Below are 17,577 nucleotides of genomic sequence, written 5' to 3' on the forward strand. Positions count from 1 at the left end.
TGGCTAGTTCCCTTAATTCTTTTAAATCACCTCTATTTTTAAATTTGTCGTCTAGAGGCAAACAAAAGCAAGCTATCAACGTGGATTAGATTACTGAACATTTTAATCATTAAACATTAATCTCTTTTTGTAGTTATGAGAAGAGAATTTGTTCTCAATAAACTCTCTACAATTTAAAAATTAATTCTGGTCAGATGCAGTGTCTCATGCCTGTAATCCCAGCACTTCGGGAGGCTGAAGTGGGAGGATCACTTGAAACCAGGAGTTTGAGACCAGCCTGGGCAACATAGTGAGACCCTGTCTCTATCAAAAAAAAAAAGTTAGCCAACTGCCATGGTATGTGCATGTAGTCCCAGCTACTTGGGAGGCTGAGGTGGGAGAATCACTTGTGCCCCGGAGTTTGAGGCTGCAGTGAGTCATGGTTGTGCCACTATGCTCCAGCCTGGATGACAGAGTGAGACCCTATCTCTAAAAAATAAAAAATAATTATTAGTTCTGATGTTCCTCCATGTTCATTATCTACATTTCCAAGATTCAAAGGTAAGACTTTTAAAAGTGGTTTTAAGAGTACTGTTCCCTCCTATAGCTCATTTTTCAAAGTAAAACATTTTAGCAGTTATCAAGTTTAGCTCTTAGTTTACCATTTTAAGCTGATTAAATACCATATTCTTGCCTGTTAAACAAAAACATTTGGCTGTATTCTTAGGCAAAACCAAACCAAACCAAACCAAAAAGCCCCCACAAAAATTCACAAACCAAACAAAATCCACAAACCAAACCAAAACAAAAAGAAAGCAAAACCAGTCACTCAGTCACACCTTATGTGGATTTTCTGAAAAAAAATCTTTTAAAAGTCCTTGCAATTAATCCTATAAGTGCTCCCCCCACCTTTATGTTTTGGATACTGATATTTTCAGTATTTGGAAATAAAGTTTTGCTTACTCAACCCCTAATTTACGGTGTTGGGTGCTGGCACAGGGCTCCTGAATCTCCACTCCAACACTCCTCAGTTACATGAGGCCTTGGCACTTTCTTCTTTCTTCTTGTTTCTTGTTTTCTTTTTTCTTTTCTTCTTTTTTTTTTTTTTTGAGACAGAGTCTTGCTCTGTTGCCCAGGTTGGAGTGCAGTGGCACGATCTTGGCTCACTGCAACCTCTGCCTCCTGGATTCAAGTGATGCTCCTGCCTCAACCTCCCAAGTAGCTGGTCTTATAGGTACCTGCCACCACGCCCAGCTAATTTTTGTATTTTTAGTAGAGACACAGTTTCACCATCTTGGCCAGGCTGGTCTTGAACTCCTGACCTTGTGATCCATCCGCCTTGGCCTCCCAAAGTGCTGTGATTACAGGTGTGAGCCACCGTGCCCATCCTTCTTCTAGTAACTTCTTTAAGCCTCAATTTCTGCTCCTCTAAAATAGGGGCAATTATATTGTGAACCCAAAATATCTGAGACGAGTCTCAGTCAATTTTGAACGTTTATTTTGCCTACATTAAGGAAGCGCCTATGGCACAGCCTCAGGAGGTCCTGTCGACATGTGCCCAAGGTGGTCGGGGCACAGCTTTGTTTTATACATTTTAGGGAGACATGAGACATCGATCAATATATGTCAGATGTACATTGGTTCAGTCTGGAAAGGCAGGACAATGCAAAGTGGGAAGGGGACTTCCAGGTCATAGGTAGGTAAGAGACAGCTGTTGCATTCTTTTGAGTTTCTGACTAGCCTTTCACCAAATACACAATTTACAGGAATAGTCACTTACGCCTAGTCTGGCTTAGTGCAACTACAGGGCAGAGCAAACAATCAGATGTGCATTTGTCTCACACGAGCAGAGGGATGACTTTGAGTTCTGTCTGTCCTTTGAGATTTTCTTGTGGGCAGATTGTGAGGGAGGGAGGTACATAGCTTTTAAAAAATCTTTGTAGCTATCTTATTTAGGAATAGAATGGAAGGCAGCCTTGCTCAATGGAGTTCCCAGCTTTAACCTTCCCTTTGGCTCAGTAATTTTGGGGTCCCAAGATTTTTTTTTTTTTTTTGAGATGGAGTCTTACTCTGTTGCCCAGGCTGGAAGAGGGCAGTGGCACGATCTCAGCTCACTGCAACCTCTGTTCCCAGGTTCAAGGGATTCTTCTGACTCAGCCTCCTTAGTAGCTGGGGCCACAGGTGCACATCACCATGCCTGGCTAATTTTTCTAATTTTAGTAGAGATGGGGTTTCACTATGTTGGCCAGGCTGGTCTCGTACTTCTGACCTCAAGTGATCCACCCATCTCGGCCTCCTAAAGTGCTGGGATTACAGGTGTATAATCTGTGCTTGACTCCAAGGTTTATTTTCCTTTCACAATATGAACTCTATGTTATAGGGTGAAGATTAAATATGAGATTGTACATAATTTAGAAATTCATCTGACAGTATATGTAAGCTAAAATCCATTTTTGCATTTAATTTTAGTCCTGTCTACATTTAGGTGCTAGCATAGTTAGCTAGGTAAAAGATGAACTGTCTTTGGATAATTAAGAATGCTTCTGTCCAGGTGAAGTTTTAAAAAAAAAAAACCTTCTGGAGTCCCTGGAACAGGTGGCACAAATTCAGCCAATTGATACCCTCCGGTGTCAAGTCTTACAGAGAGAGAGACAGCAAGTCTCTACCTCAGTGCAGGAAGAAAGGGAGAGCGAGACCTTCCAGGGCTATTGGTTACAATAAAATGACATTGCTTTTTACCTTGTACCTGGTGCCAGGGCCATACCCCACAGATTCAAAATTCAGCTTATTTAGTACAATCCATATGGGTGATCATAATGGTTGTTGACCTACGTGATAAGGCCCTCAACCATCTAAATGGACTTCCCGCTCAGCTAGGGCACTCTTAAAATGTAACCTGAGGCCGGGTGTGGTGGCTCACGCCTGTAATCCCTGCACTTTGGGAGGCCGAAGCAGGCAGATCACCTGAGGTCAGGAGTTCGAGACCAACCTGGCCAACATGGTGAAACCCCATCTCTACTAAAAATACAAAAATTAGCTGGGCATGCTGGCGTATGCCTGTTTAATCCCAGCTACTAGGGAGGCTGAGGCAGGAGAATCGCTTGAACCAGGAAGTCGGAGGTTGCAGCGAGCGGAGATCGCGCCACTGCACTCCAGCCTGGCAACAGAGCAAGACTCCATCTAAAAAAAAAAAAAAAAGTAACCTGAAAGACTGGTTCAGGCCATGAACAAAAGTGAGGGTCTGGGCCATGCCTCATTATACCTCTCCAGCATTAACATCAACACAGACCTTAAGTCTGATAAGAGGCATTTACAATCTATTCTCTCCGTAGCCTGCTGCCTGAAGGCTTCCTCTGCACAATAAGAACTTTGGTTTTCACAATCCTTTAACCCAGACATCTCCTTTCTATTGATCCCAGGTCTTTAGATAAACTCAACCAATTGTCAACCAGAAATTTATTTATTTATTTATTTATTTATTTTGAGACTGAGTCTCGCTCTGTCGCCCAGGCTGGAGTGCAGTGCCGCAATCTCGGCTCACTGCAAGCTCCGCCTCCCGGGTTCACGCCATTCTCCTGCCTCAGCCTCTCTGAGTAGCTGGGACTACAGGCGCCCGCCACCATGCCTGGCTAATGTTTTGTATTTTTAGTAGGGACGGGGTTTCGCCGTGGTCTCGATCTCCTGAGCTCGTGATCCGCCCGCCTCGGCCTCCCAAAGTGCTGGGATTACAAGCGTGAGCCACTGCGCCTGGTGAAAATTTTTAAATCTACATATAACCTGGAAGGCCCCCCACCCCCACCCTGTGCCTGGCTTCAAGTTGTTCCGTGTTTCTGAACTGAACCAATGTATTTCTTAAATTGTGAACCGAACCAATGTATTTCTTAAATGTATTTGATTGAAGTCTCATGTCTCCCTAAAATGTATAAAACTAAGCTGCACCTCAACCACCTTGGGCACCTGTTCTCAGGACCTCCTGAGGGCTGTGTCATGGGCCATGGTCACTCATATTTGGCTCTTAATAAATCTCTTCAAATATTTTACAGAGTTTGACTCTTTTTGTCAACAATACTATGAAGGGATTTGAGGGAAGGAAATAGCAGGGCTCACCTTTGTGAGGGATCTTCTGGGGGAAAACACGTGGTCACCCCAGTAGACTCCAGTAGTACATCCTTGTTCCAGATCTGGCCCACAGTTTCTATTTGCAAGACTCTTGACTAGCAGGACACAAAGGGCCACCCAATGGGTTTGACACAACCACCAAGACCAGAGAATAATGCATAAAGCTGGAATGTCAATTTGCTACTGGTATACAGTAGGAGTTGGATATTTAGGTTTACTGATCTCCACTTCTATCTATGAAGACAAATCCACAGGGAAAGAAGTCCCAAATCACCAAGAGGTTGTTTGGACCCTAACCTCTAAACAATGGGTTTGTGTTGGATGAGTTTAGTGAGGATGAGCTTAATGAGGGGGAAAAAAGCAGGCTAGCGGGCTATCACCAACTTAAAATAGCAGGTTCTCTCCTACAGAGATAGAGAGCCTCGTTAGTCCCAGCCCATCCACGGATATAGTTGTATTAGTTTCCAAGGATTGCTTTAGAGTTTCCGAGGAAATACAAAAACTGAGTGGCTTAAAACAACAGGAATTTATTACCTGACAGTTCTGGAAGCGAGAAGTCCCAAATCAAGGTGTAGGCAGAGTAATGCTTTTTCTGAAACCTACAAGGGAGAATCCTTTCTTGTCTCTTCTAGCTTTGGGTGTCTGCTGGCAATCCTTGGAGTTCCTTTGTTTGCAGGTGCTTCCCTCCAGTCTCCACCTTTGTTGGCAAGTGGCTCTTTTCTCCTCGTGTGTCTCCCCTTCTCATAAGGACACCAGCTATGCTGGATGATGATCTCATAACTAAACTAACCTGCAACAAACCTATTTCCAAATAGGGTCATTAAGGTCATATTCTTTTTTTTTTTTTTTTTTTTTTTTTGAGACGGAGTCTTTCTCTGTCTCCCTGGCTGGAGTGCAGTGGCGCGATCTCGGCTCACTGCAAGCTCCACCTCCCGGGTTCACGCCATTCTCCTGCCTCAGCCTCCCAAGTAGCTGGGACTACAGGCGCCTGCCAACACGCCCGGCTAATTTTTTTTTGTATTTTTAGTAGAGATGGGGTTTCTCCGTGTTAGCCAGGATGGTCTCGATCTCCTGACCTTGTGATCCGCCCACCTCGGCCTCCCAAAGTGCTGGGATTACAGGCTTGAGCCACCGCGCCCGGCCTTTTTTTTTTTTTTTTTGAGTCTGAGTATCTCTCTGTCACCAAGGCTGGAGTGTAGTGGCTCAATCTCCACTCACTGCAACCTTCACCCTGCCAGGTTCAAGCGATTCTCCCACCTCTGCCTCCAGTAGCTGGGATTACAGGCATGTGCCACCACACCCGGCTAATTTTTGTGTTTTTCTTTTTCTTTTCTTTTTTTCTTTCTTTTTTTTGAGACGGAGTTTCACTCTTGTTGCCCAGGCTGGAGTGCAATGGCACAATCTCGGCTCACTGCAACCTCCCCCTCCCGGGTTCAAGTGATTCTTCTGCCTCGGCCTCTTGAATAGCTGGGATTACAGGCATGCACCACCACACCCAGCTAATTTTGTATTTTTAGTAGAGATGGCGTTTCTTCATGTTGGGCAGGCTGGTCTTGAACTTCTGGCCTCAAACAATCCACCAGTCTCGGCCTCCCAAAGTGCTGGGATTGCAGGTGTAAGCCACTCTCCCGGGCCAAATAGGGTCATACTCTGAAGCACTGGAAGTTAGGGCTTCAACATATCTTTGAGCGGGACACATTGCAACCCATACAGTATTCTTGGAACTTTAAATTGCGTTTTTGTACTAGAAATTCACTGCCCCTTTAGGCACTATGTATTCCTCTAATCTTATTTGTTACTCTTTTATGACTTTAAGAAATACAGAATTTGGTCAGTTTTAGCTGAGAAAGTAAACTTTGATGACTTGCATCAAACAGGGACTGGCACACAACTCCTGGAATTTCCAGTAAGAGAATGTGAGTAGGGGGACAGTTGCCGACTAGGCGCCTGAAAGATCATTTTTCAAGAAACACGTCAACAAACTTTGAGGGATACATGATAATTAAAAAACCAGCTTCAACCCCAGGAGGCGGAGGTTGCAGTGAGCCGAGCCGAGATCGTGCCAGTGCACTCCAGACTGGGCGACAGAGTAAGACTCCGTCTCAAACAAACAAACAACTAGCCCTTATAATTTTTTTTTAAACAGGTGCATCTTTACACAGTTAAATTTCACTACTTCTTTTTTTGCAGGTAAAAACTCAGGAGTTGAGAAATGAATAAATACAATAATAAATATGAGAAAACCATCATGATTTATCAAGCCTGGATGAATAATTTATTAAGTTCAGCATAGAAGACTTTGCTTTCTGTTTTTCCTCTTTTTCTTCTTCTTTTTTTTTAGACTTATTTCTTTCAATAGGTTTTTGGGGAGCAGGTGGTGTTTGGTTACATGAATAAGTTCTTTAGTGGTGATTTGAGAGTTTGGTGCACCAGTCACCCAGACAGTGGACACTGCACCCAATGTGTAGTCGTTTATCCCTCACCCACTCTCACCCTAGCCCTTATAATCTTAAGATTTTTGGCTATTTCGGGTCATCTCATTCCTCCCTCCCTTCTTTGTTGCATTCTCTCTCACCTACTCCATTCCCCCTACCTTCCAAGTAAGACCATCTTTGGTAAGATGGTCTTGGTAAGAATGTGATACACATTATAATAATTTTTCAAATCTTCAAAATTGAGGTATAATTACATACAGTAAAATGAGAATGGCATGCAAATTTGTGCCTTTTTTAAAGCTTAGTAGACGTCATAATTTGGTTATAATTTTTATTTTTCTGGATGCATGTTTTTCCTTACATCTACTATGCTCAGCCTTACAGAGATTTTTCTAGATGAATTTGCTTTTTCTCACATCTACCATGCTTGGCCTTACAGAGCTGCCCTTTATTTTAGAATTCTCTAAAGTGCTGTGTTGTACACAGGGAGCTTCTCCTGACTGGAACAACCTTACCTGGCACCACTCTTCCTTCAGGACCCAGATTCTTCTTTGAAACCTTTCCCTAGCCCCTTTGAATACTGAAGCTCTTTTAAAATGTATGTGGTTGTTTTTCCCTGTTCAATTATTAATCTAACTAGGTTGTGAGTTCCTCCTCCAAGAAGGAGGTGAGGGTGCGATGTAGCTTGTCTGATTTTGCATTCCAAGCGTGTACCCCAATGCCTGACACATAGTAGGTGCTCAATATATGTTTACTGTCAATAAGTGACAATTAACACCCCAATATGGTAATTGGGAGTTTTCAGAGCGCGGTCAAACGATCTCATTTAACGCCTACTACAACCCTAAAAAATTTTTATTACTACCATCCTATCATTCTTGTTTATAGAGTGTGGAGACTGAGAGGTTAACTGTCTTGCCCAGCGCCAGTCAACAGCAAAACGGAACTAAAATTTCAGGCTCGACACCACACAGAGTGTCGAGATCAGCACGAACTTGGCGCTGTGACTTTTCCTTAGAGGGGCCACTTCGGCTTACACTTCCGGATCTTCGGCACAGAGACGCGAAAAGCCCCCGCGGGAAACTGAGGAGCGGGACTACATCTCCCAGAGAGCCCCCGGGGCCAAACCGCAGGTGATTGGTTGACATTGACAGCCAATGTGGCTGCGAGGAGCTCGTACAGCCCAATCACAGGCCGGAAGGGGCGGGACCTCCCACGCCGAGCTCAGATTGAGCGCAGACCTAACGGCGCTCTGAACGGCCCTAAACGTTTGCTAGGCTTAGAGCCGGATGCCACGTAGTTCTCCTCTCTGGGTTTCTCAGGGGTCCTTTTCCGTACCCTCCCGCGACTCCGCCTCTGGCCGCGCGTGTCTGGCTGCTAGACCGACACCAAGGACTGGCCGGGTACCCGGGAAGAAAGCACGTGCTCCAGCAGTTGCCGCGCCGCGCGTCTGCCAGTCAGTCCCGCGCCCAGCCCCGAGAGAGGCCCTAGGGCGCTGCGGGCTTTCGGGGTCCGCAGTCCCCCCGCGACGCTAGCCAACGGGAGGCGTCAAAAGACCCGGGCCTTCTGTGGCAGGCACGCCTGGCGCTGGCTGGCGTGGCCCTTGGCCGTCGTCACCTGTGGAGAGCACGTCTTCCCCGCCGCGCCCTCTGCGCGAGGAGGAGACTCGACAGCATGTCACCCGCGCTCCAAGACCTGTCGCAACCCGGTAACGCTGCGACCCCGTCTGCGTGGTTCGGTTGTGTTTCTTAACTCGTGCTGTGGCCTCCTAATCCGTGGGGCGATTCCCTTCTGCGGCGGGAGACGCCCGGCGGTGTTTCCCCGCGTGTGGGCGGCACCTTTAGAACTTAGCGCAGGAGCCCGGAGGGCCACGTGTTTTGCTCCCCTCTTTCTTCCTCCCCTTGCCCCCGAAACACATTCTTAACGTCACAGTAACTAAACTTTCCAGTTCGACGCAGCATAAACCAGCTGGGCCCTCTGGAAGTTTTTTTTTGCACGTTGTGACGCTTATTCGTAAACATGTATTGCGCACCTACTGCGAAAGTAAGTTCAGGCGAGACAGGCGAGGAAACTCAGAGAACTATTTAAAACTACTACATGGAACTTTTTATTTTCTGCTTCTACGCACGCTGCTGCAAAACTGCAGTATGCATAGACTCACTATGTTAACATAGATGAGCAGGCCCCACCTCCACATACCGAAATGGGACGTAGTAATTTCAAGTGATTCTGATGTTGGTGGCCCTGGGATCAACAGTGAGAAAAAGCTAGTTTAGCACAAGAACTGAACGTAATGTTAGCTTTATAACGAGCTCTAGATCTCTAAGATCATGCCTGATTATAGTCTGTGGACAAATACACCCGTAAAAACGTGTGAGGAGATGTAGAAATGAGAATTAGTGATAAGTACAAAACAGTAAATATCCTATGACATAGTGGGGATGTTTAGCTTCAGGAAGAGCGGGGATACTAAATTCGTAACGCACAAGGAAATTTATCAGAGGTTAACTGGTGACTATTGATTCTTGGGTTCTGATAACGGGACTGATATAATTGTTCTTGAGACTAGTGGAACTGTGGCTGAGAAACACATCACTGCTGTTATTAAATAAGATATAAACCTCCCTATGAGAGGTTTATATCTTATTTAATATATTAAATAAGATGTAATGAGGTTACAGGTTACATCTTATTTATATTTAATATTTAATTAATATATTAAATAAGATGTAAACCTCCCTATGAGAGATTTATATCTTATTTAATAAATGGTCATAGGGAGATCATGTATTTATTTGGAAAACATCTTTTACTCATGATTTCTGGCCTCCTCCTTCCCATTTAATTTAAACAAGTAAAGTTATTTCCCTGTCATCTGAATTTAGGTGTCATTATCAGGAGCAAAATGCCACTGAAGACTTAAAATACTGTGAATAGTGAGTGATTTTTTTTTCTTTTTTTTAAACAGAAAATGAAAGGAAAATTGTTGAATGTTTGAATCTAGCCTAATCCCCTCACCCCAAGGCTGGCTTCTAGAGTTGAGCACTGAGTGGAGTTTAACCAAGTCTAGGGCCTCTGAAGTTCTGAATCAGGCCATTGCGCCTAGAAAAGACCTTGGATGTAGTCCAGCTTCTGTCTATGTGAGCAACTTTTATTGGGATTAGAATCAGGTTTTAACTTCCTAATAACCCTTAGTAATTTACTGGTGTACAATGTTAATGAAATTTTAATGGAGAGCTGGGAATTCCTGATTCTCAAGGTTGGGCCTTAAAACTAAATGTGACTTCAGACCACGGTTGTGTGCCCTGGGGAAGGAGGATGGTGGGCTAGCAAATACATCTTGGGAGAAAATTTTAACTACAGCTTCTAAAGGTTTCTTGGTTTCATTCTTGCTTAGTACTATGAGTGTTATTTGGAACTCAATTGATGAGTAATTAATGAAGGAATGAATAAATAATCCAGTGAATTGGTATCAGCCTGATTTTTCTCTGGCTTATTAAAATCAAAGGGGGAAATAATATATATTAAAAATGGAATACTGCACAAGCAAAGAGATGCCCCCAAAGAGGCTGGGCGCGGTGGCTCGCATCTGTAATCGCAGCACTTTGGGAGGCCGGGGTGGGTGGGTCACCTGAGGTTAGGAGTTCGAGACCAGCCTGGTCAACATGGTGAAACCCCATCTGTACTAAAAATACAAAAATTGGCCGGGTTTATAGCGAGCGCCTATAACCCCAGCTACTCAGGGGGCTGAGGCAGGAGGATCGCTTGAACCCTGGAGGCGGAGGTTTCAGTGAGCTGAGATCGTGCCACTGCACTCCAGCCTGGGTGACAGAGTGAGACTTAGTCTCCAAAAAAAAAAAAAAGAAAACCAAAAAAACCAAAAAACAAAGTGTAGCAAGTCTGTGCAAACTAGAAATTAGAGATCCAAAAATGAAAGAGAGAAGTATCTTGCAAGTGACGTGTAGGGCAGTAGTAAGATTGTTTTTAATAAAGCAAAGAAAGGACAGTGCTGAGAAGGCATTGGGATCATTTGATTATAATGCAGAAAATAAAAATGTACTTTTGCTGTATGTGTTCCCCATTTAGCACAGTGGAAAGAGGGGTCTTAAGTAAGTCAGACCTACTTGGGGTCATTTTACCTTCAGAGGAGATGTGTTCTTGACACTGCAATTTATAACTTACATGCGCATGTTAGGAATTTGTTTAGGCCTTCATCTTGTCGTTCTTTAGGCTAGTTCTTAAAGGTGATACTAGCTGATTTACCCTCCTCCAAATCTGACTAGGGCTTTAACCACTTATTCCCATGTTTATTCTTTGGAACACTTGCTGTGAATCAGAATATTGGTAGCTAGAAAATAAGATGTTAATAGCAGGGAAACCCCCCCACAAAATATATTGGCTAAATCCACTCAAAACTGGAGAAAATACTGTGTGATCTCTTAGGCTCACTAGCCAAGAATGTTCCTTGGGACTCTCCTCTGCACTGCAGTTATTTACATATACTTATATACATTAAACATAAAAATATTTCTGAAATAGTGTTATAACTAGTTTGCTAAATGAAGGAACTGCAAAACTATATTCTTATGTTTACTGTGGAAGATAATCAGAAAGAATCTGCTTTATTTAGAACTTGACTAGTCAGTAGTTAAAGATACACAATGTTCTAGACCTAATGAACTGAATACAGATAAATACAATTTTGTTGTTGTTGTTCTTCATGGAAGAGTGACATTTCAGTAGATCCCCACTCTGCCAGGGGAAGGAATTGTCAAGGTGACTTATTCTTTTGAGCAAGTTCTCATAGTAATTAGAAACCGGTGAATTAGAATGGTAGTGAAAGCCAGTGAAAAATGACCTCCTACTGGAAAAGCTGGAGGAATACAGAAGGCTAAAAATAGTGCACACTTAATACCAACAGATTCTCTGAAGGAAGACTTCTTAGTTTCTCTAAATGGGAAATCTTACATTATCCTCTAAAGAAAAAATAAGCAAGTAGATAATGAGGAAGCAATGGTTTTTTTTTTTTTTTTTTTTTTTTTTTTTCTTGAGATAGTCTCACTCTGTTGCCCAAGCTGAGTGCAGTGGCATGATCACGGTTCACTGCAGCCTCGACTTCCCAGGCTCAAGCAGTTTTCTTGCCTCAGCCTTCCTAGTAGCTGGGACTACAAGTGCATACCACTAGGCTTGGCTACTTTTTGTTTTTTTATGGAGATGAGGCCACTGTGTTGCCCAGGCTGTTTTCGAACTTGTGAACTCAGTGATCCACCTACTTCGGTCTCCCAAAGTGTTGGGATTACAAGTGTGAACCACCACACCCAGCCTGAGTAATGGATTTTAAAGGGCCTCAGTTGCATAGGAGTTTTTTATTCAGTCCGCAAAATTCCTGTGTTTTATTATATATTCCTTTTTATCTGTATTTTCCATTCTCAATTCTCTTGTTTCCATAGACTGCCTTTTTCACATATATTTATACATTTTGTCGTAAACTCTAGTCTATAGGTATTTTTAATTCACATTGTACATTACATTCTGGAATGTACAAGGAACTAACACAAATCAATAAGAAAACAAATTAGCTTTAGACATTGAAGAATCTTCCCCCAACCCATTGTCTATTATTTTTGTCTATGGTGACTTTCATTTAACAGAAATCCTTGGTTTTTATGTAATCAAATTCATTGTTTTTCAAAAAAATCAAGAGGTTGGTCTTTGTGTCTTAAGAAGTTCCTCTTCATTCTAAGTCATAAAGTTCTTCCACATAAATTATACAATAAGTTTGTCAGGTTTCTGAAAAACCAAAGCAGATGTTTTTAAAAAGCTTTTGATCTCTTGCCTATACGGTGGCTGAACAAACAAGATATCAGAATTTGCATGTGTGGGGCTGGGTTGTTTTATGGTAAATAGTGAACTGTCTTAAAGTCCAAAAACAAAGCTTATTATTTCTGGATTGAAAAGGGAATACAGTAAGGGCCCCATGGAAAAGTACTAAGACTTTTTATGAAAACGAGAGGAGGGGTGGAGGCACTCTGAGTGGTTAGATTTGCTAAACGTGTGGACTTGCTCAGTGGAGGAGATAGGAAGAAGGACATGTAAATAATAGGATATTGATTGATATTGATGAATCATTTTGCTGATGCCAAAGGACATACTTCACTGTCTGTGGAAAAGATTGCCTTTTTTTTCCCTAGAAAGTTTGAATACCTTTTAAATATGAAATTTCACGTGCATGACCTATTTCGCCCCTGCCACACCCCATGCTCACATTAGGCTTGTGATTCAGTCACCCACTTAAGTTCACGTGATGTCATTTCAGGGAGAATTGCAGCTACATCCTTTTGAGAAGAAAGCGATTCAGCTGGGCATGTAGGTTAGAGTCTTTAGTTCTTTGTCTTCTCATTCCTCATGTGAAATTATCTACATTTAACAGCTTTCACTGAGTATTTTCGTTCACTCAACTGAAAGAAGACATTTCCAAACCTGCAAATATGCCATTCCTGCCCCAACGTGACCAACTGAGAGCTTCAGGCTTTACATGATTTTTCACAGCCCACTGAGCTTTGTAATATATAGAACACAATCTTTAGAGCTTCAGTCCTAGCTGTGCAATAATACCAACATAATAAGAGTAGCTAATATTTATCAGATGTTTACTATACATCAAACACCAGTGTCTCATTTCATGACTTGTGTGACTTAAGAGGTCCAGTTCTTAACACGTGGTCTCATTTTAGTATCACAGTTCCGATGATGAAGGCAGGGCTGATGTTTCCTTATCTTGCTGAAGCATGGAGAGGACTTGTCTAAAATCCCATAGCTACTAAGGGGAGCTGGGGCTAAAACCCAGATTTCTTGGGTTTTCACACCCTGCTACTATTAGCTTATGCCTTTCTAATTCTGTGTGCTTATTGGCTGATAGGATAGTCACGTCTTGGAGTGCCTAAATTAATGCTACATGTGAATTTACCGTGTTGACTATAGCTTGAAATGACGCCCACTGCCTGATGCCTACCAGTCTTTCTATTGTACATGCTTCATTAAGCCCTACCTTTTCTCCACATTTCCCAAGAAGTGATTTTGTTTGGTTCTTGAAGTACTTTTGTTCAGATCATTGGAACTTAACTTTGTTCCTTTATCAGGAAGTGTTTTATCTCACCTGCGAGTTCAATAAACACAGCCAGTGAGGTGGCTTTGGAAAGGAATAGTACACCCTGAAAGAAACATAGTGCCCAGAAACTAGATATTGGATATTGCAAATTTTTCTTTTAGGTTACTAGAGCCACCTTCCTGAAGCCCACTTGGAGAAAGTCACTCAAAATAGTTCTGTGGCCACCATTTAGCCCCAGTTCCTATATTGTATTCTCGAGACTCTGGACAGTAAGACAAGGCAGAGTTGTAAGTTTGCACCCAATACCAGCTTACAAATACACTTACATTACTGGTTTGGGTTTTAAATTATCTTTGCCTCTTCTTTCTCATCTTCCCTCACTTTTTTGTCATTTCAATTAAATATTTGCCAAGTACTGACCTTGGTGTTGCTAGGCATGAGTTCCAAGGAGCTCAAATAGCTTAGAACCAGCCCTATTTGACTTGAGCTTTTCTCACCTCTTAGCACAGAAGGAAGGGTTGGCGTCATTATGGTTTGTTTTGAGTAACATATATTCACTCTGATATGCTATAGGGAGTTGTTGAAGGTGTTTGAGCAGGGGAAGCAACTGGTTTAAAATTGTTCTATAGGAAGATTAATCTGGTAGTGGTGCACAGGATGGATTGGAACACAGGGCGACTGGGTATAGTGGTGATCTCTTACCTTTGTAGGATACTTGATAGTTTACAAGGCACTTCCATAGATGTATGATCTCATTTGCATGGATGCAAACTAGAGCTCAGAGAGGATTGGTGATAGCTGGCCTGTGTAGTAAGGGCTTGAAGAAAGGGGTTGTCACAGGGCGAGGAAGGTGGGTCCATTGTGCATGGCATTTTAGAGGCCAAATCTATAAGGCTTGGGATCTAAGTGGATGTTGGTTATCAGGGAGAATAAGGAGTCAGATAATACTGAGATTTTATGGTTAGTCTTCTGGGAAGGGTGTTGCCATTTACAGAAATCAGGAGATGAGACAGAGAATGTATGCAAGTTTGGTTTTGAATATTAGATTGAGGGGCAGGTGGGTAGTTGAGGTAGCGATATCCAGTGGACAGTTTAAAAGCTGGGTCTGAGATTGGGGCCAGGTGTTTTTGATATTTAGAAGGTCATTGGTGACTTTAGAAAGTAATTTCAGGACAGTGGTGGAGGAGGAAGCCACATCAGAAAGATAAGAAATTGGTGGTTGCTGAGGTGGAACTGCGGGAGGGGGAGGGGCTAGATGAGGGAGCAATGGGAGGTGTTGGTCATCATGTGCTTTTCCTTAGGTGCAGAAAGAAGGAAAATAGAGTGAGCCAGACTGCAAGAGGATTTTGAGGTGGAGAGGGTGTGAATTTGTGGAGCCTCCAGCAGAAGACTTCTTTGTACGGGATTAGGTGAAATCACTTGTGGAGTGAGGAGGAAAAGGATTTGGTGCTAAAAAAAAAAAAAAAAGCAGAAATTGGGACAGCAGATGTTGGAAATATTGAGGGAGATCAAGAAAAGGTGAACCAAAGAAGAGGCTGAATGTTACAAATTTTCAGTGACTCCGGTCAGCGTAGTTTTGTGGCTTTCCAGTAGGTCATAGAAACCAGAAAGCAGGATTAGAAGGAGTAAGCATTGGGCCCTTTTCTGGACTGGGAATTAGAAGTCAAGGAGCATGGGGAGAGTTGAGAAGTTCAAGGGTGTTAGCCGGTTACTATTTCATAGTTGGGTAGAGGTGAGTAAAACTCTGTTTGCAGGCCATTATTAGTTCTGGCAACAGGCGAGGGAGAAGGTCAAAGCTAATATTTTAAAGAGTAGTTTGGAATTATTGATGGTTTTCAATGATCTCTGCTAAATCATTTTATTTAGGGAGTATCTGCACAGAATTAACAAGAGAGCAAAGTCTTGTATCACTGGCCCATTATTGCCTGTTTTCCTCATCTGTAAAACAGGAGTAGTATGGCCTACCTTCACCTTGGTTTCGTGCTTCACCAGGGATTTTGTGCTGTGTGCAATCTTGTATTAGTCATTGTCATGACTTAATGACCTTTTTGGGCAGCATTTTCCTATATTGGGTTATGAGTGCATCTTTTATAAACTCCATTTACTCCTTATTGGAGATTATTATAAATTTCTCTAAAGCTCCTCCCTCACACATCTTTTTCACCTTTCGTTCTTTCAAGTCAAACTTTCACTTTCTTTAAAGCAGGTCTGAAGAAAACCCTGCGGGATGAGATCGATGCCATTCTGCGGAAGAGGATTATGGTGCTGGATGGAGGGATGGGGACCATGATCCAGCGGCAGAAGCTAAACGAAGAACACTTCCGAGGTCAGGAATTTAAAGATCATGCCAGGCCACTGAAAGGCAACAATGACATTTTAAGTATAACTCGGCCCGATGTCATTTACCAAATCCATAAGGTAAAGTATTCCCAGGTTCCCGTATGTGTTCATTCTGTTATTCTGCAAGCTGTTTCATGTATCAGGGCAGACTGCTATGCCGAGTGCTCTAGAGAATAAAGAAGAAAGAGGCAATTTATTCAGAAAGCAGGTTTTGGACATCAAATAAAAGTTATGTATTGTGTTGAGCACTCAGGATAAGGGAATGAGGTAGGCAGGTTTTCTGCCCTTGAGGCATGTAAACTCTAGTGAAAAACTATGAGATTCTGGACAAATAAGGGTTAGAAAACTATCTTCTTTAAGTTACTGCAACAGTCCTGATGAAGAAATGCTTAAAGGTGGTATCTTAGCTTTGGCTGCTATATTACCTGTTACCATAGACTGGGTTATACAAGCACACATTTATTTCTCACAGTTCTGGAAGCTGGAAGTCCACAGTCAAAGTGCCAGCAGATCCTGTGTCTGGTGAGGGCCCTCTTGTTTATAGATAGCTGTCTTTGTATCTACATGACAGAGAGCAGAGAGAGAACAAAAAACTCTCATATTTCTTCTTATAAGGACACTGCTGTGGTCTCAATGTTTGTGTCCCCATGAGATTCATATGTAAAATCCTAATGCCCAGTGTGATGGTATTAGGAGGTGCTCTTATAAAAGAGGCTCAAGGGCGCTTATTCACCCCTTCCACCATGTGAAGATACAGTGAGAAGATGCTGTCTATGAACTAGAAAGCCGGCGCTCACCCATTAAAAAATTGTAAGATACAACTATCATTCATATATTTCGTATTTTAGTCTAGTTTTCTATACTTGGATTTTAAAAAATTAAATTGGGATTACATTGCTTCGTACTGTCTTATAATTTGCATTTTTTACTTATATACCATAAGTATTAAATATTCTGAAACATGGTTTTAATAACTTCATAATCTATTCTATGTATATATCATCATTTATTTAACTAATCTCCTTATTCCTAGGCATTAAGTTATTTTCAATTTTTCTTGTTCTTTTAAAAAAAAATTAGTTCTTATAAAACAAATCTCGTAGATAATACATTCCCATTTGACCATACTCTAAATTGCTATTTTTTTCCCCAGAGATAACCACTGATATTAGTTGGTGTGTGTCGTCCCAGATTCTTTTGTTATGCATTTTCATATATGTGTATGTGTGTATACGTGAGTGAATATATATGTAGAAAACTCATAGTACTCTGTGTATGTTTTTTTAATGGTGTCATGCTTTACATATCATTCTATTTTTTTTTTTTTTTACTTAACAATACTTTGCAGAATCTTTCCATGTCAGTATTTGTAGATATACAAGGTTTTTTTTAGCTGTCACATGGCATGTAATAAAGTGGATATATTTTAGTTTATTTAGCTATTTCCCTATTAGTAGATATTTAGGATGTTTGTTATTGTTACTATAAATGTGCATATCTTGGTTTTTATCTCCCAGTGCTTCTGCAAGCATTGTCCATTGACTTAAGAGGGGTTGGGTTTATTCAGTACTGGAAAATCAAGGGGGTCACGGGATT

At 42.1% G+C, this 17,577-nt stretch overlaps 1 protein-coding gene across 7 annotated transcripts in view; it reads left to right on the forward strand.

Annotated features, from left to right (window-relative positions):
* Positions 1-7,718: 7,718 nt before the first annotated feature.
* The window catches only part of MTR (5-methyltetrahydrofolate-homocysteine methyltransferase), a 138,130-nt gene continuing 128,271 nt past the window's right edge, over positions 7,719-17,577 (forward strand). For 5 of the 7 annotated variants that reach the window (XR_010114832.1, XR_010114831.1, XR_010114830.1 and 2 more), the window contains exons 1-2: positions 7,740-8,241; positions 15,845-16,059. Coding sequence is in view for 4 of the 7 variants with exons in the window: in XM_055233439.2 (XP_055089414.1) it covers positions 8,208-8,241; positions 15,845-16,059 (249 nt within the window). In the remaining 3 variants the exon portion in view is untranslated. Of the gene's footprint in view, positions 8,242-15,844; positions 16,060-17,577 lie in introns of all 7 variants that reach the window. The other 2 variants (XM_055233441.2, XM_055233442.2) reach the window with 2 other exon arrangements.

The sequence above is a fragment of the Symphalangus syndactylus genome, chromosome 19 (assembly GCF_028878055.3).
Source record: "Symphalangus syndactylus isolate Jambi chromosome 19, NHGRI_mSymSyn1-v2.1_pri, whole genome shotgun sequence".
In the NCBI taxonomy this organism is placed as follows: domain Eukaryota; kingdom Metazoa; phylum Chordata; class Mammalia; order Primates; family Hylobatidae; genus Symphalangus; species Symphalangus syndactylus.